Below are 21804 nucleotides of genomic sequence, written 5' to 3'. Positions count from 1 at the left end.
AGAGGATAAAATAAAAATTTAAAATTACTGTTGTACGCAACATAGGAGCACCTAAATATATAAAGCAAACAGTAACAGACCTGATGAGAGAAATAGACAGGAATACAGTAACAGCAAACTTCAAGACCCCGTTTTCAGTAATGGACAGAAAATAAGAAGACTTAACTATGCATTAGACCAGATGGACCTGACAGACATCTACACAATAGTTCATCCAGCAGCAGAATACACATGGGGCATTCTCCAGGATAGAGAATATCCACAAAACAGGCCTTAATAAATTCAAGAAGATTGAAGTCCTATCAAACATCTTTTCTGATCATAATGATATGAAACTAGAAATCAATTACAGGAAGAAATTTGGAAAGTTCACAACATGTAGAGATTAAACAACACACTTCTAAACAACCAGTGGTCAAAAAAGAAAAAGACAAAATATATCTTGAAACAAATAAAATGGAAATACAACATACCAAAACCTATCAGATGCAGTAAAAGCAGTTAAAAAAAATTTTTTTAAACATTTATTTATTTTTGAGACAGGGAGAGACAGAGCATGAACGGAGAAGGGTCAGAGAGAGAGGGAGACACAGAATTTGAAACAGGCTCCAGGCTCTGAGCTGTCAGCACAGAGCCCGACATGGAGCTCGAACTCCTGGACCATGAGGTCATGACCTGAGCCGAAGTCGGATGCTTAACCAACTGAGCCACCCAGGCGCCCCTGTAAAAGCAGTTTTAAGAGGGAAGCTTATAGCAGTAAACGCCTACATTAAGAAAAAGCTCAAATAAACGACCTATCTTTTCACCTCAAGGAACTAGAAAAAAAGCCCCAAATTAGTAGAAGGACAGGAATAAAAAGATCAGAGTAGAAATAGAGTCTAAAGAGATAATAGAAAAGATCAACAAAACTAAGAGATTTTTTAAAAAAAAGATAAAATAGACAAATCAGCTACTTATACTAATAAAAAAAAAGGACTCAAAATTATAAATGAAAGAAATGATGTTACAACTAATACCATGCAAATACAAAGGATCACAAAGGATGACTAACACCAGCAAACTGGGTCAGCTAGAAGAAATGAGTAAATTCTTAGAAACATACAACCTACCAAGACTGAGTCATGAAGAAACAGAAAATCTGGACAGACCAATTACTAATAAACAGATTGGTAATCAAAAACCTCCTAACAAGGATTTCAGGACCAGACCGTCCTGGTGCTTCTACCAAACAGTTAAAGAAAAATTAACACCAATTCTTCTCCAACTATCCCAAAAACTACAACAGGAAGGAACAATTTCAAACTTATTTTATAAGGTCAGCTTTACCCTGATGCTAAAACCAGACAAAGACACTCTAAGGAAAGAAAAATTACACTTAACTATCCTTGATGACATGGATGCGAAAATCCTCAACAAAATATTAGCAAACTGAATTTAACAATGCATTAAAAGGGTCATACACCAGAGTCAAGTGGGAGTTAACCCAGGGATGCAAGGATAACTCAGCACCCACAAATCAGCCAGTGTGATCCACCACATGAATACAATGAAGGACAAAAATTATGATCATCTCAATAAATGAAGGAAAAGGATTTGACAAAACATTGATTTAGGATTTAAAAACCCTCAACAAAATGCATATAGAGGGAACATATCTCAATACAGTGAAGGCCATATATGATAAGCTCACAGCTAATTACTCCTAACAGAGAAAAGCTTTTCCTGTTAAGATCAGGAATAAGACAAGAATACCCACTCTCACCACTTTTGTTCAAAGTAGTACTAGAGGTCATAGCCACAGCAATCAGGCAAGAAAAAGAAATGAAAGGCATCCAATTGGTAAAAGAAGAAGTAAAACTTCCTCTATTTGGAGATGATATGATCTTATATATGGAAAACATTAAAGGGATGACAAAAAAACCCTCCAAACTGTTAGAACTAATAAATGGATTCAGTAAAGTTGCAGGAAGCAAAATCAATACATAGAGATCAGTTGTATTTCTATGCACTAACAATCAACTATCAGAGAAATTAACAATCCCATGTGTAATTGCATCAAAAAATAATAAACGACCTAGGAGTAAATCTAACCAATGAAGTGAGAGATCTGTACACTAAAAGATACTGATGAAAGAAATTGAAGACACACAAATGGAAGGATATTCCATGCTCATGGGCTGGAAGAATTAATATTGTTAAAATATCCACATCATCTAAAGCAATCTACAGGAGCTCCTGGGTGGTTCAGTTGGTTAAGCATCTGACTCTTGATAACAGTCAAGTCATGATCTCTCGGTCATGAGATCAAGCCCTGTGTTGAGCCTGCTTGGGATTCTCTCTCCCTGCCTCTCCCCCATTTGCTCGAAGGTGCTCTTATTTGTGAGAGACAGAGAGAGAGAGACAGAGAGAGAGAGAGAGAGAGAGAGAGAGAGAGAGAGAAAGAGAGAGCATAAGCAGAGGAGGGGCAGAGAGAGAGGGAGACACAGAATCTGGAGGAGGCTCCAGGCTCTGAGCTGTCAGCACAGAATCCAACACAGGGCTCAAACCCATAAACTGCGAGTTCATGACCTGAGCCAAAGCTGGATGCGTAACTAACTGAGCCACCCAAGGTGCCCCAATAAACATTTTTTAAAAAGGCAATCTACAGATTCAATGAAGCATCTATCAAAGTTCCAAAGGCATTTTTCTCAAAATAGAAAAAATAGTTCTGAAATTTATATAGAATCACAAAAGACCATGGATAGCAAAGCAATCCTGAGAAAAAAGAACAAAGCTGGAGGCATCATGCTCCCTGATTTCAAACTATACTACAGAGCCATAAGTAATCAAAAACACTATTATTGGCATAAAAACAGACACATAGACCAATGGAACAGAATAGAGAACCCAGAGATAAACCCACACATCATGGCCAACTCGTTTATGATGAAGGACCAAGAATGTACCATGGGGGCAGGATTTTCTCTGCAATAAATGGTGTTGGGAAAACTGGACAACCATGTGCAAAGGTGTCCTAGATATTTTGAACAGTACCACGAGAGTCTGGGTCTTATTTAAATCACAGGGAGAACGCTGAGTGTATTGCTCTGGCAGGTGTTAGACTACCTGCCTTCTGCCCCTGTCTTCTTGCATCCATTGGCTGTGTGCAGTGTTACTAGTTGGTCCGTGCTGTGTCTGTGCAGACAGTGGTTGGCATAGGACCTGTGGTGGTGTGTGTCTGCAGTCAGACCCCACAGGTGCACTCATCAGACAGCTGGGAACTACACTGGACCACTCACCTGATCTCCTTCCTCTGCAAGCCTGCCCTGCTACTTCACAGCTCCCTGGGGCCTCAGTTTCCCCACCCTGCTGCACAGGGCCGAGTAGCTGCGCACACGCCTCTGGTTGGAGGGCAGCCTGCCTGGAGGGGCGTTGCCATAACTATACCACCTGCACATTATTACTCAGGAGCTTTGGTGGGGAGGAAGGGGACAAGGGAGGGATCGCCCCACCCCTGACCCTCAGAGGCTTCATTTCAGCTACTCAGACCAGAGGGATTCTCCGGAGCGCTTTCCTTGCATACTGGGGCGCACTGCCAGCTGGGCAATCCTGGAAATGAAACTGATGAAGTCACTGCTGTTTCGTGGAACTTCCCATCCCATCTCCTTGCATCACCTGCCTGCTCCTTCTCCCTGCCCGCCCCCACGTTTGCTCTCTGCCTCTGTCTGCCTAGGACTCAAGCTGTGCTCAGGATGCTCCCTCCACCTCCCCAGGACCACCCTGTGGAGACAGCAGCCCCCTCGCTCCCTTGTCTGAGGCCTCGTCACCACCCAACAGCCAGGCCAGACGTGGTGCCGCCAGTGTCCGCTCACTGAGCTGCAGGCCCCTCGGGCTGTGCCTCGCTTGCCCCCTGCAGCACTCCCAGCGCTTGAGCCGCCCGTGCACCGCAGACGGATGGACTTGTGCTTGTGGAGTGGGTCCGAATCGGGCCGGCACCGGCGCACAGAGGCCTCCTGGACCCTCTGGTCCGAGCTCATCGGGGCACAAGCCCCGCCCCTCTCTGTGCTCCTCCCTCGGGGGGCCAGGCGGGGGGGCGGGGGGGGGCAGCGAGACCCAGCGCCTGCCCAGTCCCACAGCCTCTCAGCGCCCATCTGCGCCCAGGTCAGGCCGGCTCCTCTACCAGGGCCCCGGCTGGGCTGTCTCCAAACAGCTTCTTACCGCTGCAGTGACGTTAAAATACGACCATGCTTCAAACTCTCCAGTGGCCCGTGTCAGGACGCAGGGCCCAAACCCTCATACCCCCCTGCCACACACCTGTGTGCTCTCCGGTGGGGACCGGTTCCTTGCTGGCCCCTCTGCCTGGAACACTGTCCCCCAGAACTCGGTCATGGCTGAGCCCTTTGCCTCCTGCTGCACCTGCAAGGGGCTGTCTCTACCCCTCCTCTATCCCCCACCCCTCCCTCCCCGGGCCCCCCCATCTCTCCCTATGCCCTTTTTACTCATCCCTAGACGCTAGGACAAACTAGAACAGCTGCTTGCACCGTTCTGCCTGGGCCCTGCTGGGGCATCCCAGGGCCTGGTCAGTGGTCAAGGGGGCAAAGAGTAGACCATGCATAGGAGAGGTGGCTTTAAGGGGGGTAGAGCTGGAGTGGCAGAGCCTGTGTGTGGCACCGTCAGGAGGGGGAGGGTGACCTCCACTTGCAATCGGTGGGGTGGGTGTGCAGCCTCCATGTTAGGAACCCAGAGCTGGGAGGCTCTCCCTTGAGTGGACAGCAGGGCTGGAGGGAAGCATGTCAGGGCCAAGTCTCAGTGTAGTAGCTGACCCTCTGCTGGCCTCCCGCTCACCCTTTTCCATTTTCAGAAGCATGATAGGGTGAGGGTATGGTCACTGCAGCAGTGGTGGGGAGGAAGGGGACACTGGACAGCCTCCCTCATGACGGTGCAGCCCCCGCCCCAGTGGCCTTCGTCTCCCGAAATCAGAATGCAGAAGTCTCGGGCAGACCCCCCAGCACCAACCTCGGCCCATTTCTGGGCGCTCTTGCTTAGCTGGGCATGAACCCGGCAACCAGGGTCTCTGGTTCTGGGATCCCTGGGGAGCATGACTCTTGGATTTCTTTCTCCTTAAAGGTGGTTTCAGTGGGGAGGGGTGAGCCTGGCTTTGGTGATGGCAGCGGGTGGGAGGGGTGGCAGGTGTGCACCAGAGCTTGACAGAGGGGCCCAAGAGGAAACAAAGGCACCCTCTTTTTCCTTCTGGCCTCCCCTCCCCTGGGGTTGTCTTGGAAACAGCTCTGCCTGCTTGGCCTCAGCCTGTTGCCCACACTGCTGCCTGCTGCTCTCCCTGCAGGGCCAGACCTCTCTCCCCAGGGCTTCGGTCCCCACCGGTTCCCTGGCTCTGCCCACAGCGACCTGACCTTTCACTACCTCTCCCCCCTCGAGGGGACTTGTGGAAATTATGTCACAGCCCCTCCCAGTCCAGCCATCAGCCACAGGCCTTCCTCTGAGGGCAGGGCCTGTCAGAGCAGCAGGACCTGGGGAGGGGGTCCAGGACCCCTAAGGAAAGACTGTATGTGGCCCCCACTTCCGGGTGAGCAGAGTCGAGCCACCAGGGGAAGGGATTTCTGGCACTTTACACGCACATACACGTACACGCAACACGCACCAGATACGAGCACATGTGTACATGCAACGCACAGCAGGCATGCACATGTGCCTGCACACGTGTGTACACACTCAGGCGCATGGGTGCACACAGCTCCTGGCTCCCCTTTACACGGGTCAGTTTCTCACCGAGATGCAGGCATGTCCCCATTTGTGTTAACGAGTACCAGGAGAAAGCAGGTGGGGATTCACTGTGCCTCCGCCTGAGTGTTGGCCCCCCTGGGACAGAGAAGTCTTGCTCTGGGACCCCCTCTACTCCTGCCAGCCCTCCCCACCCTCCTCAGGCTTGTCAAGGGCCCTGACTTGTGCCCTGCACACTGGGTCCTGCTCAGCAGCCCCACCCAGCCCAGGGGCCCAGGTTGGTGGGGCTATTTTAAGTCTGGTTCTGTGCCTGCCCTCCCCCCAGGCTTTGCTGCTGGCCACCTGCCGCTGCCCGTCAGGCCTGGAATGCTGACTGGCAGTTGGCCAGGGTGGGGGCTGGGGACAGACTGTTATAAAACTGGGTGCACCTGGGAGGCGGCTGTCCCTGTCCGGAGCCTGCCACGCTCCCCAACACCACCGCCATGTCCACCCACCGCCTCGTGATGGTTCGGCACGGTGAGAGCACCTGGAACCAGGAGAACCGCTTCTGTGGCTGGTTCGATGCAGAGCTGAGTGAGAAGGGGGCCCAGGAGGCCAAGAAGGGCGCCGAGGCCATCAGGGACGCCAAGATGGAGTTTGACATCTGCTACACGTCGGTGCTGAAGCGAGCCATCCGCACCCTCTGGACCATCCTGGACGGCACAGACCAGATGTGGCTGCCCGTGGTGCGCACCTGGCGCCTCAACGAGAGGCACTACGGAGGCCTCACAGGCCTCAACAAGGCAGAGACAGCCGCCAAGCACGGCGAGGAGCAGGTGAAGATCTGGAGGCGTTCCTTCGACATCCCGCCGCCCCCCATGGACGAGAAGCACCCCTACTACAGCTCCATCAGCAAGGTGGGCTGCTTGGAGCACCAGGGGCAGGTCTAGGGCAGGGGCCCCCGGGGATGGCAGCTGGGGTCTGGGGTCTGGCTTTCTGGGGACAAAACAGCAGTGTGGATGCCCCCAGGAGCGGCGGTATGCAGGCCTGAAGCCCGGGGAGCTGCCTACGTGTGAGAGCCTGAAGGACACCATCGCCCGGGCCCTCCCCTTCTGGAACGAGGAGATCGCCCCCCAGATCAAGGCTGGCAAGAGAGTGCTCATCGCCGCCCATGGGAACAGCCTGCGGGGCATCGTCAAACATCTGGAAGGTGAGGACAACCTTGTGGGATGTGCACGGAGGTGGGGGGGGTTACGTACCTTTGAACCATTCGGGCCCCAACTTCTCACGTTAGCCAAGTACCCCCTGCATGATGGAGGCAGCTGTGCAGACAGGAGCCTGCAGGGTGGGGGTTTCAAACTGAGTTGATCTGAGGTTGAGAAACCACTTACAAAAAAAAACCCACTTTGTAAAATGTTTCACTTGCTTGTGTACAGTGAGTTTCCTTCTGAAGACTGTGGGTGAAAACATCTGCCACCACTGACCCAGGCCCAAGCCCTGCACAGGGGTCACAGGCCTGGGGCGGGGCTGGCTTCCTAGACACAAGCCTGGGCTAGAGACAAGGCCATGCCCAAGGACACCCAGCTGGGCAAAGGCAGGGCCGTCTGGCTGCACATTTATTGTGACCCTGGTCAAGTCACTTCACTTGTTGGGTCTCAACCACCCTCTCTGGGGTTTGGCGGGGGGGCTCTTGGGGCTCCTCCCAGTACTGCCTGCAGTTGGACATGAAGCCCAGGGCAGAGCCCCAGCTCACACCCATGCCAGGCAAAAGTAAAACCAGTCAAAAGAAGGGTGCAGGGTGTGCAGCAGTCCTAGCCGTCTGGCGCGTAGCTGGGTTCCCCCCACCCCTACACGCATGTGTCTCCACCGAGCCCCCCTGATACTACCTTAGACAGTTGCACAGATCCTCAGGAGAGTTTAAATTAGCATTCAAATGGACTTCACGCTTGTGGGGATTGTGGAAAGGGGAAGAAGGCAGGCAGGGTGTGGGGTTCCAAACCTCCTGCTTTGGGGGTCGGGTGGGCAGCTGGCCAGAGCACAGAGAGGCCCCTGAGGCCTGGCCAGCCCCAGCCCCTCTCCCCAGGATGCTGGGTCCTCACATGGTGGGAAGACCCTCCTGTCCCCTCCCTTCCAAGGGCCCCATCTGGGAGGGCAGGAGAGAGGCCTCAGCTTTCCATTGCCTGGAGAACATTTTCTTCAGTCACACTGAGGGGGCGGGGTGTCAGGAATCGCAAAGGTCGAGCTGCTATTCCAGGCCAGGGGCTGTGGAGGCAGGCAGGGTCAGGTTTCCTTGGGAACCCTTGCCCTTTCCACCCAGTAGGGCCTCCCTCCACCTTGGCCATGGGAGGCCCTTCTCACTGTCTCTCCAAGCACATGTGTCAGGAGCACCCCTGCTCCTGACATCTAGAATTCAGAATATCCTAGAAGCCAAACATCCATCGATCTGGCTGGAGGAGCCCAATGGCACTGTCCCAGGTCAACAGCAACTCCAGGCTGGGGGTGCAAGGTCCTGGCTCACCACAGCTACTCTGTAGGGCACTCTGTCCCTGACTTCTGGCTTGACCTTCCCCAAGCCCTTTTTTGTGGCTTACTGTGGGGGCAGGAGGGTTGACGCCTGGCTGACCCAGCTCTGTGGCCCATAAAGGTCATGGGGCCAGCTGAATGCAAGAGCAGGCAGCTGCCTGGCACAGGCCAGCAGGGACTAAGGACCCTGTTCCCCCGGTCCAGGGATGTCAGACCAGGCCATCATGGAGCTGAACCTGCCCACGGGGATCCCCATCGTGTACGAGCTGGACCAGGCACTGAAGCCCACCAAGCCCATGCGGTTCCTGGGTGATGAAGAAACTGTGCGGAAAGCCATGGAGGCTGTGGCTGCCCAGGGCAAGGCCAAGTGAGGGGTGGGCTTTCGGCAATAAAGGCACCTCCTCCCACCACCTGAGTCCAGTGTGGCTCTGGACGCCTGGCTCCTAAGGCCTCCAGCTGGGGGTTCCACAAACCCTGCCCCAGGGCACTTGGCCCCGGCCAGGCCCCTGCCACCTGCCCTGCCCACCCCCGTTTAGGTGCAAGGGCCCCAGGAGCCAGGGGCAGGAGTCTGCTCCCCAATCTGGGCTATCAGGTAACTTCTAACAAGCCCCCTATGGTGACCCTAAAAACCAAAACAGCCATTTGGTGACTTTGCTTTAGGATCCGGGTGCCTGGGGTGACCAAGCTGTGCCCAGGATGAGCAGGGACTGCAGCCAGGACAGCATCACTTCATGGCCACTTTCCCGCAGACAGGGTGTCCTCTGCTGTCCCTGCAGCCCCAGGGACCAAGCCCCACCTCCAAGGCGTCCCAGTGTCTTAGGACAACCCCACAGCTGGCCTCAGAGCCGTGTGACCCTGACTCATGGAGCCTCTGAAGCTGGTTGGGCCATGCTGGCTTCATGGTGGAGAAACTGGGATGTGGTAAGGCCTGCCTGAAGCTTAGCCGGAGACAGACGAGATGGGACAGCGATCCCCTTAGTTCGGCCTGTGCCCCAAGCTGCTTCCACCCAGCACCTGCCAGAGCATGAGGAACCATAATCTGTAACATTCGGGGGTTGCCAGGCACCTCATTCCATGCACACGTGCACACAGGCTTGGTCCTGCATGGGCAGAGGGTCCCCAGGGTAGGGAGGGAGGCCCTCAGCCCCTCCCAGAGAACTGAAATCCAAGAGGCTGACTGTGGTCACAGCTTCATGTTTATGCCTCTCCCAGGTGGCTGTCTGGCCTGAGGTCTGAAGGTACACGCGTCCCACAGACACCCAGGAAGGGGTCTGTTTCCACACGGGGGCATTCAGGCCACAGCAGGGCGGGTCACAACTGGGGCCTGCATGGGGCAATTCTCATCTGAAAGCAGACAGGCCTGGGGCACCTGGGGCGGGACAGCAGGCACAGGCTGGGGCCATTGTGGGGGGTGTGGTACACAGGACGCTCCCATCCCTTCCTTCATACACTCGGGGGCGGGGGGCGTGCTCAGCCCCGGCAGAGGGACAGAACTGGGGACACAGGGCAGGGTCTAGAAGGGTGATCTGACGCTGCCCAAACTGTTATGACCCGAGACTTTGGTCATAAACTCTTAAGTTCACTGTTCCCGAGGGTCACTAACAGCTGTAACCACCACTCTTCAGAGCCAAGAGGAAGAGGAGATAAGGAAATGCCCCTGCTCAGACCGCCCGGTTCAGCAGTGCCACTCTCCTCAGGCAGAGGTCACTGAGGGGCTGGCCATGAGCAGGGCTTGGCTCAGTGTCCTCCGTGGGGGTCAAAGGCAAGGCTGGTGGGGCGGGGGCAGGGGCGGGCCAGGAGCTGCCAGAAGCAGGTGTTGGGAATCAGCTGCATTGAGGCGTCTGTGGGAGCCCGAGGGCTCATCTTCTCTGGGGGTCCCATTCTTGGAGGACTGCCGAACGGCTCTCGAGCCACACACGCCACGTCCCCCGGTAAGAAGGAAAGCACGCCTGGGTGGGGAAGGGAAGGACAGCCTCGGAGCGGCCAGCGGTGGGGGGGTCCTCACTCAATGAGCTCCACGTAGTTGGCGGGAAACATGCCAAAGTGGCCGTCAGGCCCGTAGCCGCGCCACCAGCCCTCGTCAATCACCTCGATGCCCGTGATGAGATTTTCGGGGTCGAAGGAGATCTCTGTGTCGTCGGCTGTGGGAAGGTGAGCCGGAGGGTGAGCCGGAGGCCGCACTGGAGCTGGGGGCCTGGCAGCCAGGCCCTCACCTGTCCCGACACCACACGGCAGCCCGCCTCCCAAGGCCTCCACCCAGACTCGCTGGGGGTCCAGTGTCCAGGGTGTACCCAGCCCTCTGGTCACACCTTCAGGCTCAGCGTGGCGCTGGCAGCAGGGATTCACACCAACAGACGTTGGGCAGCTGCCCAGAGGGCACGTGAAGGCCCGGGCTGTGTGGGGCATCCACCCCATCCTCACCCTTCTGGCCCCCCAAGGGAGCCCCCAAGGCCTGTCTCCTGACGTGGGGCCCTGTGGTCTGAGCACATTACCTGCCTGGTAGTCGTACAGGGCCCGGGCACAGAGCCCCTTCCCGCTCAGCCCTGGGTAGTGGTCCACGTGCTCAGAGCCAGCATCTTGCTGCTGCACCTGCCCGCGGACGGAGAGAAGAGGAACCTGGGGTCCTAGTTACCGGCTGGCACACAGAGGGTGGGGGCTGCCGCCGCCCCACCACCCCAACAATGCTCCCTAACACAGGGCCTCCCACACGGCAAAGTGTGCCAGACAATTCCTCGCACAGGGCTGCTCCGAGACAAAACAAGATAATCCGCACATAGTGAACCGTTACAAAGTCAGGTGTCCCACGAGTGGTATGGCTAAGGAGGGTGTTTCTGGGCCCCCTCACAGCCACGCCCCGCCCCACTCAAGGGACCCACCATTGGGGGCTCCTCATAGAAGGACTCCTGCTCTGGGGGCTCCTCATACACAGCTTCCTCCTCTTCTGCCTGCACCGGACACGGTGGCGTGCTGGGCACCGGCTCCTCACAGAGACCTGCACAGGAGGGCACAGCCTGCTCTGAGCCCAGGGAGCGGAGGACACCTCCTTGTCCCTACCGCGCCCACATGCCCAGCCTCCCATGGGGAGGCTAAGCGCCTTGCCTGGCCTGGGCCCTGAGGTGGCCTGGGTGGGCTCTCTGCTGAGGTGGGTCTCTGGCTGGGTAAGCTGCTTCTGCAGGAAGGGGCTCCGCAGTTTGCCTGCAGACCAAAGACACACGCATGAGAGCTGACAAATGGGAAGAACAGGCAGTCTCCACCGTTTCTGGGCCCTGTGCTGGCGGACCTGTCCTGGAACAGTGGCTGTCACGCAGAGTGAATGGGGACATAGAGCAACTACAGAAACACCATGATGCGCGCACACACACATGCACACGCACAGAGCAGTCCTGTTTCCCTGGGGGCCAAAGAGCAGGTGACAGAGGCTCCTGGGGCCAGCTCTGAGCCAATGTGCGAGCTGCACTACAAGTTTACGGGGCCAGGCTGGAGGGTCTCCCCTCTGAAGCCACACGTGGCCCTGCCCTTCCAGGTCTCTGTGGGACGAGGCTGAGGGCGGGGAAGGGACCCCTGACACCCAGGCTCCCCTCTCAGAAGCCACTCTCATGAGCACGGGCTCTCCCTGCTCATGTGTGTCTGTCATACTCTGACACATCTGTCACCTCAGGGAACCCTGTACTGGGACCCCAGGACCCCTCGGCCGGCCTCTACCTCAGGGCTAGGCCCAGAGGGTAGGCTTACCTGGCTGGGGGCTGGAGATGGATGTGGTAGACAGGGCCCTCTCCTTCTGTCTGAAAATGTCCCGTGGATGTGCTGGCTGTGGACTGCCAGGGTCCTGGGGGGTGGAGGGAGGGGGAAAGGGTGCGAGCACCTGGCAGTGAGCGTGGGCCCAGGTGCTTTGGGAGAGGCTCCCAGGCCTCGTCTTGGACAACAACTTCTGCCCTTTGAGCTCGTTTCCACCACCACCGAGACACACCCACACGCGCTCCAGGCTCCACTCTGCCCAGCCGGCCACGGGACCCTCCCGGAGACCCCCGCATCACTGGACAGACAAGTCTCACCTGCTCCTGTCTGCTCCCCAAAACCACTTCTGGCTGCTCACATGTCCTGCTGGGAGGGGCACAGGGAGGAGCTGCAGCCCGGCTGCCTGCTTAGGACCCTCCCTCTGCCCGCCCTCTGGGCCCTCACCTCTGGGGCGTGGCCTCGCTGCCCTGCTCCTCCCGATAGCGCTGCTCCCTGCGGGCAGCCTCACGCAGCTCCCGTTCCCGGCGCTCCTGCTCCAGCTGCTGCCGCTCCTCCTCTGCCCGCCGCTTCTCCTCTCGCTTGCGGTTCTCCTCCTCCTTCTGCGGAGAGAACAGTGCCCGCGGCCCACTCAGCCCCTGCGCCGCAGGCAGACCTGCCCCCTCTCTGAGTCCACCCTGGCATTCTTGCGAGTGCTGCCTGGGGCGTTGGGGGCCTGTGGCCTGCGTGCAGAGGTGCAGGTGAGTGCCCTCAGGCCCTGTCACTTAACTCCCTCAGCCCAGTCTGACAGCCTATGAATGGGCGCAAACAGGAACGTGTGTCCCAGGGGTTCACTGTGAGAAAAACCAAGGGACAGAGAGGAAGGCACACTTAATCTCTGAGAAGGGCACTCACCTCTGCTTTGGCCCAGAAGCTGTCTTTGCCAACCTTTTTGATCTCAGACATGGCATTGGTCTTCTGGTACACGGAGCCCTGCAGAGGACAGAGGGTTCCCCACTGGACCGCCCACAGAACATGAGCAACAACCTTCAGGATGGTGCCTGGCAGGGCAGGGGCGCTGGCCCTGGGCCTCTCAAGGAGACCAGAACCAAGACAGCCCAATGGCCCTAGGAAACCACCAGACAAGGAAGCTCTCAACCCCAGGCAACACTGAGGAGGTCTCTGGCCGCACCAGACCCCTGTGGATGGAGGCCAAGGAGGTTCTGAGACCGGCCTCTGGCCATTTCTAGGAGGCTGGTCCACCAGACACAGATAGCTGACTGCACTGGGCGGTGCCCGGGAATCTCCACAGACTCCGGCTGTGCATCGGGGGACTGGACCCCCCCCCCACCTGGCACTAGGACTACAGGCCAGCAGGTGTCTGCCCATCCACTGCCTTACATTCCTCCACGGTGCCCCCCACCCAGGGCTGTGCAGGACACACCGGTGCTGTGGCCTCGAGGGTGACTACACTGTCCCTGCAGAGAGGCTCCAAACAGCTGGTGGGACCAGACAGGGTGGAGGGCTGCTCCTCATGCCCACTAGCACCTGCCCCACCAGGGGGGGCAGCTCCCACTTCTGTCGGCCATCTGCACCTTCATCTGGCTCCGGGGCCGGAAGCCAGGTAGCCAGGAGCCCAGCCCTGTGAGGGATAAACCACCCAGGGCGGGTGCAGCCAGGTGGGACAGGGTAACTGCACACTCCTGACCTGCCCCTGCCCTGCCGCCCGCCCAGGCAGCACTCACCACGGGCGCCTGGGGGCCCGTGTCCTGGAAACGGCCGCTCTCCCTGTGGAAGGCATAGTTGGCACCGGAGGCTCTGGCCACCTTCTGCATGATGCACTCAGGCTCCACGTCCTCCTCGGCCCTAGCATTGATCGTCACATGGGCCCCCTGCAGCAGGAGAGCAGTCAGGAGGTGCAGCTCCAGGAAAGGACAGGATGCACACCGCAGTCCACACAGCTCAGACAACTGCCACCCAGGCTCAAGGGCAGGGAACCCTGCTGGGCACCTAGGCACGCTCTGCTCATGGCCCACAAACCACCTTGAGGCAAACTTGTACTTGTCCAGTGCGGGCACGAGGTCTTTGCCCTCTGCAGCACTGTCTATGGCTTGTTATGTGTGCGGCACGCTCTCTGCTGCAGACCCAGGTGTTAAAGAGCTCCTTCTCATGAGCAAAAACAAACTTTAAAAAGAATCTGGAAACTTATTTTCTACAAAAAGCAAGCCACTGACTTCTTGAGAAGTCAGATCCATGACCTCACTCACTGTTAGTGAACACCTAATAAGCTTGGGATCCTCTCTTTCTTTCAGCTCCTAGAAAAGAAAGCGAGGCATACCTGGAGAAGCACTGGCAGAACCAGAAATCAAAGTCCTGAGTCTCTTTGCCGGTAACCAAGAAATGCAAAAAGTTACCCGACAAGCAAACAACAAATGCTTCTGGCACTGAAGGAGGTTCCGCTACAAGGACGGACATAAATACGTGTGGGGACAGGCTGGAGAGGAGCCATCAAAGGGAATGTGCGTGCTGAGGCGGCTGGGCATACACAACTGTTCTCCTCCAGATCCTGACCACACTGACAAACTAAGGGAACCCAAGGCCCTGCCCTGCCCCAGGACCAGCTCCAGCCTGTTCCTCCTGAGCTCAGAAAGGACAGTCATTCACCCTTCCTCCCCACTGAAGCCAGCCTGCTAGTGGCTCTGGCCGCAGTGTGGCCTCCCACGCACCTGCTGAGCAAGAGCAGGGCAGCCTCGGGTCACAGCCTCAAGTCCAGACAGAGTACTGGGGCGTGGGACACAATTCCAGCTCTGGCTGCAACTCCTGCTCATGCACACCCAGGAGCCTGGGGGCCTGGCAAACTCTGTGAGGCCCTCAGGGAACAGCCCTCACCTTCAGAAAGCTGGCCATGGTGCTGACGTGGTTGGCGCATGCTCCCTTCCTTACGTCGTTCACACCCTCGCCTGTCTGCAACACAACACACCCAGCATGACTCACCAATCCCTCCCTGGGGGCTCAGCAGCATCCCTGTGTGTCCCAACAAAGACAGAGCTGGGACCCTAAAGCAGAGGATAAGGCAAGGCCCACACCTCCAAGTCAAGGAGGTTCTTGTGGCAGGATGACCACCAGCTTCCATGGGCAGGGGGTTGGCTCAGAATTTTCTAGTCCCACCCACCAGTCCTGTGGTCTCAGAGCCTTCTCCAGGCCCCCTGCTCCCTCAGGATGACTACTCTGAAGGGGACACAGGCAAGGGGGTCCTGCGATTGTTTGTACTCCATTTTGTAGGAATAATCCTGGGCTTGGGGGGGAGGCACTGGGAATTCTACGCTAGCCAGGCCCCCATTATCCTTTGGGCCACAATGACTTAATCTACTGGTGTGTTCCTTCACCACCTCCGAGCTGCCCTGAAGTCAAGTCCTTCTCTGCTCCAATCGTGAATGGCAGAGGAGGAGAAGGAAAGGGAGTTCTTCCGGGTCGCACCTGGGTAAGAACCGAGAGCCCGCCAGTTCCACATACCCAGTTGATGAGGACAAATTTGGGCAGGCCGGAGTTGGGGTCCTTCACCCTGCAGAAGCCGTACATCACCTTCCCGCTGTTGAGTTCCTCCACCATCTCCTCCAGGCCTCCCTCTGCAGGTCACAGGGAAGTGAGGTGTCCCGCACCTGCTGCCCACCCTGGCACACTGTCCGCCAGGAGACCAAACCCAAATGGCTCTAAACCAGGGGTTCTCAGTGTTGCCTACATCAAAATTGGATTCCTGTGCCCGTCTTCATTGAGCTAACTCACAGGAGCTGGGTGGGACCCAGGATCTGCATTTGTGACAAGGACCCCAGGTGATTTTTTTTTTTTTTTTGTAAGATTTATTTTTGAGAGAGAGAGTGGAAGCAGGGAAGCAGCTTAGAGGGGAACAGAAGATCCCAGGCAGGCTCTGCGCCAACAGTGGCGAGCTCATGCAGGGCTTAAACCCACGAGCTGTGAGATCATGACCTGAGCTAAAGTTGGACACTCAACCAACTGAGCCACCCAGGTGCCCCGAGGACCCCAGGTGAGTTTTTACATACGCCAGTCTAAAAACCATTCCTATAAAACCCATGGGTAATTCTGTAAGTAAAATCGTCATTTTTGTTACAAACTGGGCATCAGGCTTCCAAATGGAGGATCTCTACAACAATTTTACCGTTGCCTGGACCTACTGAGGGCCCTGGAATAGGCCTGCTGGGAGTCACCTGCCCTACCCATGAGTCTGCTCAGACCCCCAGGCCACCAAGAGGGTCCCAAGCAGGTGGGAATGTCCTTCAGTCACGCTCAGGCTCAGTTCTTAGATCCTCCAAGTGAAGGTAAGGGGATGGGTGATGAGGGCACAGGAGCCATCCTCAGCCATTCTCCTGACACTGAGGTTGTGGTCCTTATCAGCTAGTGAGGAGCTGGGTCGGGTACTTTAGCTATAGGGCCACAGAGACCTGGGACAGCCCTGAGCCCCTACTTGGAGTACGCACAGCAGAGCCCTGTGAGTACCAGTGGAGGCGGTGGCAGGAAATGCAGGCTACTGAACCCTGCACTTCTCCACCACCTGAGGCATCACAGTGCACGTGAGAGCACGGCCAGCAGCGGTCCTGCTAAAGGTCAGGGAGCAGCCCTCACAAGGGAGGGGCTTTCTAGAACAGGTCACCAGAAGCACTTGTATGGCAAGTGGAGAATGCACTGGTGAACATTTGCTGAGTAACAAAGCTGTGTCCAACTCCCCAACGGTGGTGCTACTGTGGTGTGGGCTGGGGACCCTGATGGCTACCACTCTCTCCCCTCCTCCCACCCTCCTCCCCCACCAGCCTCCTCGCCCCCTCACTTGGTCATACTTACCTCCAGTGCCAGCCACACGGATGTCATTGCTATTACCCTCATAGGTAAAGAGAGCCCTGAAACAAAACACAGGTGAGCTCTGTAGCCAGTGCGCTGGGTGCCATCTGCCCTTGCCACACCCACCAGAGCTCAGCATGATGGTAACACAGGCCCGAGGCTGGCCCAGAGCCATGGCCTTCTTAGTTCTCACCCACAGGGGCTTATCCTGAGAGACAAACTTATGAAGGGGAGCCTACATCTACTGTGAGGGCAACTAAGCTGTAAAGTTTGTTTGTCTGACTTGATTTGAAGGAAGCTCTATGCCCAATGTGGGACTTGAACTCATGACCCAGAGATCAAGAGTCACACACTCTACTGACTAAGCCAGCCAAGTGTCCCTATGCTGGAAAATTTGTTTGACTTTTTAAAAATTTTTATTTATTTTGAGATTGAGAGAGATGTAGGGTGGAGGGGCAGAGAGAGAGGAAGAGAGAATCCCAACCAGGCTCTGCACTGTCAGCACAGGGCCGGACGTGGTGCTCAAACCCATGAACCGTGACCTGAGCTGAAACCAAGAGTCGGATGCTTAACTGACTGAGCCACCTAGGCACCGTCTGATTAGATTTTAAGGAAGCTCTATGCCCAACGTGGGGGTGGAATTCACAACCCAGAGATCAAGAGTTTTACACTCTGCCAACTAAGCCATTGGAGATGCCCTTAAGCTGGAAAGTTTTATGGCAACTGTCCACACATTCATGTGTGAAATACTCACTTGTCTATCAGGTTTGTGAATTTGAGAAGATAAAAGATACCTGCATATTCCTCAACCCAAAGCCCCCCAAGGAAAAGCACATGAGGCATTTCGGAATGCCGCCCAACACCTTGTGCGTATCTGCTCTGCCTTCTGAAAGCCTGAAGAGTTTCTGGAGCAGATCTCTCTGGGCTTTGGACTCTTCTGGAAAACCCAGAAACCACATGGGCCATGACTCACCATGAAGTCAAGCAAATTCTTTTTTCGGAGGAGCCTTAACTCTCCACAGGTGACCATAGACCACACCTATCTTTTTCTGTAAGACTAATTATTCACAAGAACTCTGGGAAAAATTTGTTTTTATAAACTTGAGCTCCAGAGGCGTTGAGAAAATATAGCAGATTTTATTATATGTGGGGCATAAAAAGTCCCATGACCAGAACAAAGGTTACCCAAGGAGAACGTTCTGGAACAGGTGGCTTCTCCACAGTCCGCACGGAGCTCAGCCATCAACACCAACTCTGCAGGAGCTCGGCTCCAGGTTGGTGGAACCTGGGGTAGGAATGCTGACCCAGCAGACAGCAAGTCAGAGGCAAAATCTGGTCTTGTGCACTATCTCCCCCGCTCTGAGCACAGCTCTGCTGTGGCTGGCCAGACAGGGACTTTGGGGTAAAGAGTCCACAAGGAAGCAAATCAGCCTCCACTCAGCTTCCCCAAGGCCTTGCTAAGGCATCGGGCAGAGCTGCCCAGCCTGAGGAAGTCGGAAGAAAGAAACCCAGACCCAGAAGGTCTGGCTGGCATGGGGGACACCCCTTCTAGGAGAGAGACACTAAATGGAACACACAGACAAATGGAAAGGATGTGGGAGGAGGGGGACATCCAGATTCTGGTGATCGGAGTCCTGGCCAGCCCTCTTCCTGAAAGAAGACTGGATGTTTGAAGCCACCAAGCCCTGGCTGCAAAAGACAGGGACACCGGACACACTGCGGGGAGCAGAGACTTCTGCTCAGTGCAGCTCTCCCAAGAAGCGACCCAGCAGCTAGTAAGAGCCACGCTCCATGCCTGCTGCCTGCCCTCCAACTTGACCCCCCCCCCCCCATACCCTGGGCTCCAGCCCAAGCCACCTTCTTGAATGTTCCCAGATCAGAGGCTCATTCCCACATTCAACTGACTTCTATCCTTTTTTCAAATCACCACGGAAAAGCAGTATGCTGGCCTGTGCACAGCACAAGGACTGTGGTGCGCTGAGCACCTTGTAACTCAAACCATCCCTTCTGACACATGTACTGAGAACCTGCCGCTTGTGGTGATGGGCACAAAGCTTCGGATATGTACAAAGAGGCCCTTCCATGAGCATGGAAGTCACCTTCTAATGGGAGACAAGAAAGAAACACACTGTCAAGAATGTACTGTCAGGCAGTGATGTGGGTACAAGAGGTCAACAAACATGACTCCATCTAGGAGAACAACCTGGGGAAGCAAGAAAAAGATCCAAGATTGGGAGCTGACATGCCTGCCCCCCACCCCACCCAGCTTCGGGTCCCAGCCCAATGCCACCCACTCTGCATGTGAAACCTTTCGTGACCTGCCTCTTCTTGCTGATACCCTCCACAGCACTCTGTGCCCTTCCCAGTCCAGTCTCACCCAAGCACTGAGCGCACATGGTAGCCCTACACCAGGGACAGACAGGCCCTATTCCTCCTGGTGAAGAGAAAGGTGACAAGAAAAACCATGTGTCTGGAGACAGTCACCCAAGAGACAGAAAGCGTGAGTGCATCAGGGACTGGGGAATTGAGGAAGGCCTCTCCATGCTGAGAAGTCTGGGGAGACCCCCAGGGATGATGAGGGTGCTAGAAAGGAGAAGCGGCAAGAGCGAGGGCTCTAAGGAGGAACCAGCTCACATGTTTGAGGAAGAGAAAGAAGGCCACAGCGGTGGCAAACAGGTGTGGCCCCAGTATGGTAAGGGGGAGGGGTGGCAGGAGGGGTCAGGAGCTAGCTGCACAGGGCCTGCGGGCCGAGGTAAGGGGTCTGGGCTTTATTTCACATGAAACAGGAAGCCGCTCAAGTTTATGCACAGAAGTAACACAATCTAGGTATTTTTTCAGCTGAGTGGGGTCTACCACATGTACCTGTTGAGATACTTAATGGCTGTGGCAGTGGGAGCAGAGGCTGGCTGGTCACATGGTGAGGGGAAAGAGGCTCAGCACCCTCCTCAGGGACAGAGAGGTGGGGAGGGGGAGTTTCAGAGCAGGGTGGTGGCAGACAGATCTGAGAAGCCTAAGGAAAAGCTGGGAGCGTGGGAGGCCTGAACTGCCAACTGGGCTGTGGGACATCACCCCAAACCAGTGGAAACTGAGAATGAAGAGAGACCTGGAAGGAAGCCAGAGGGAGGCTCAGGACTCCCTTGGGTAAGTCATCAAGGGCTATAGCACGTCCTTAAGAGCACACAAGATAGCAAGACCCTAGCTGAGCAGGACTGGAGAGGGGCAAAGATGGTTCCGGGGTCTAGAGTCAGGTGGCCTCATGTGGATGTCAAAGGGGGCACTTGGCAATACTGTCAGCAGGGTCTGGAGTCACAGCAGAGGGCTAAGGGCTCTCTGGGAGTAGGAGAGAGGTGGGGTGGGGGCTGACATCTAGAAACTCTTAGGCTTAAAAAGAAGTACATGATTTGCGGGTGAACTTCCTAAGCATAATGAAGCCGCGAAGGCAGAGAAATCCCACGGTTAGCAGACACCCTTCCTTACTAATTAGATGTGCTTCAAACAGAGGAGCTGCTTGGCTCCCCTGCAAAAGTGTGCACGAGCCCCGGGCAGGGAGCCCACGTCAACTCTGCCCCAGAGCCTCTGCTGACCCAGGCAGCTTGTGTTCCCAAGCTCTCCCCGAGAAGGCTGAGGGCTGGAGGAAAGAATAGAATGTTCCCCGTGCCACAACAGCCCACGGTAGGAAAGTGCTCTGTGTTGGGCACCAGGAAGAGCAGAGATGGGGAAGCAGCACCGGGGCGGTGCAGAGACCAGCCTGTCGCTGCAGCCTGTCCCAGGGGGCCCTGCCCCCGCCAGGAGCAAAGGCTCCCCAAAGCCGGTCACCTTAGTTCATCACACTCAGCATATTTCCTTAGTACCGGAAGTGCTCAAAACTGGTCAGCGAAAACGGTTCAGGCAAAGGGGAAAGTGATGGAGAATGACCGCGCGGTACTCCCAGTCTGCCGCCCAAGGCTGCCCCAGAGCCCTCGGACAAAGGCTGCCGGTACCGTAAAACCCCAGCAACTGCATGAGGGGTACTGGACACTGACGGCCCACTGGAAGCTGTCATGAGGAGGTGGACGGATGAGGAGGGGTCTCCTTCCAGACTGGTGGCCGGCAGTTTCGTTCGTGTCCGCACGGCTCAAGCACGGGAAGGACTATTCTCGGAGAAAGGGAGGTTCTGAAATCCACACTCACAGAGCCCGGGGGACCCGAACGCCTGACCTCCTGGGAAGGCTCCCATTCCCAGACGGGCTTCCGGCCGCCCAGGGCCTCATCCCTGCAGTGGGAGCTGGGGAGACGCTCCCTCCGACGGCTGCGGAGATCCCCTTTGTGTGGGGACGGCCGTCCGCCGCAGCCCGGCGCCGAAGCCAACATGGAGGCCGGCGGAGGGGGGAGCTGGGGCGGCGCGGGCCCCCCACGCACGGCGGGGCTGGCGGGACGGCGGGTGACGACGGTGCGGACGGCACCTCACAGGGAGCGGCGCAGGTGTGGCTGAACCGGGAGCCCCAGCGCACCCGTGGCCCCTGGCCTCCTGCCCCCCGCCCGGCCCGGTCCCTCCCGGCGCCCACCAGTCAGTCGGGGACTTCTCGGTGACCACCCGCAAGTAGGCGTCTTGCAGCGCCGGCCCGTTCCGGCTCAGGTTCGCAGCCATGGCCGGCCCTTTCAGTCCCCGCGCCGCCGCCGCCGCCGCCGCCGCCGCCGCCGCCGCCGCCGCTTCCGGGCCCCGCCCACTCCGGCGGCCTGGAGGCGGCAGCGTCTTCGCGGCCGGAAGCCCCGCCCCCACACCAGGAAGCCCCGCCCCGCGGCCGGAAGCGGAAGCACTGCGGGCGGGGCCGATGGGAGAAGGTGTGGCTGGTAGAGAAGATAGAGGGCGTGTCCTTTGTGCGGCCGAGTGGCGGAGGAGCCCAAGCCGGGCCCCCATAGCTGCACTCACGGAGGGCCGTGCATATCTCTCCTCTCTTGTTGCAGTCAGTGCCCTGTTTTCAGAATCTTGGGCTCACCTTTCCCGTGGGCTCGGTCTGTGAATGGGTGAAGCGTGAACGCATC

The 21804-nt window shown here is 56.6% G+C and overlaps 2 protein-coding genes across 9 annotated transcripts; one reads left to right on the top strand and one right to left on the bottom strand.

The window, feature by feature from the left end:
- The first annotated feature begins 6117 nt into the window (after positions 1-6117).
- Positions 6118-8627, top strand: PGAM2 (phosphoglycerate mutase 2). Its single transcript, XM_043588332.1, has 3 exons — positions 6118-6614; positions 6727-6907; positions 8425-8627. Exons 1-3 carry the CDS (start codon positions 6201-6203, stop codon positions 8589-8591), a joined length of 762 nt encoding a protein of 253 aa, XP_043444267.1. The 5' UTR covers positions 6118-6200; the 3' UTR covers positions 8592-8627.
- Positions 8628-9778: 1151 nt separating this feature from the next.
- DBNL (drebrin like) lies at positions 9779-21566 on the bottom strand. Of its 8 annotated transcripts, XM_043588326.1 has the most exons (14): positions 21327-21439; positions 20763-20912; positions 16786-16841; positions 15445-15557; positions 14821-14895; positions 13677-13823; positions 12847-12924; positions 12400-12554; positions 12273-12321; positions 11953-12046; positions 11320-11415; positions 11097-11212; positions 10713-10836; positions 9779-10361 (listed from the first exon to the last, which is right to left on the bottom strand). In XM_043588326.1, the coding sequence occupies exons 2-14, from the start codon at positions 20822-20824 to the stop codon at positions 10222-10224; spliced, it is 1305 nt and encodes a 434-aa protein (XP_043444261.1). In that variant the 5' UTR covers positions 20825-20912; positions 21327-21439; the 3' UTR covers positions 9779-10221. The 8 variants fall into 8 exon arrangements, with proteins under 8 accessions (XP_043444261.1, XP_043444263.1, XP_043444262.1 ...); XM_043588328.1 differs by lacking the exon at positions 20763-20912 and having other exon boundaries at positions 10713-10809; positions 12273-12318; positions 21327-21566; XM_043588327.1 differs by lacking the exon at positions 20763-20912 and having other exon boundaries at positions 10713-10809; positions 21327-21533.
- Between the last annotated feature and the right edge of the window lie 238 nt (positions 21567-21804).

Source organism: Prionailurus bengalensis, chromosome A2 (assembly GCF_016509475.1).
Source record: "Prionailurus bengalensis isolate Pbe53 chromosome A2, Fcat_Pben_1.1_paternal_pri, whole genome shotgun sequence".
NCBI classification, from domain to species: domain Eukaryota; kingdom Metazoa; phylum Chordata; class Mammalia; order Carnivora; family Felidae; genus Prionailurus; species Prionailurus bengalensis.
The sequence above is the reverse complement of the archived record's forward strand: the minus strand, read 5'-3'. Positions and strand labels throughout refer to the sequence as shown.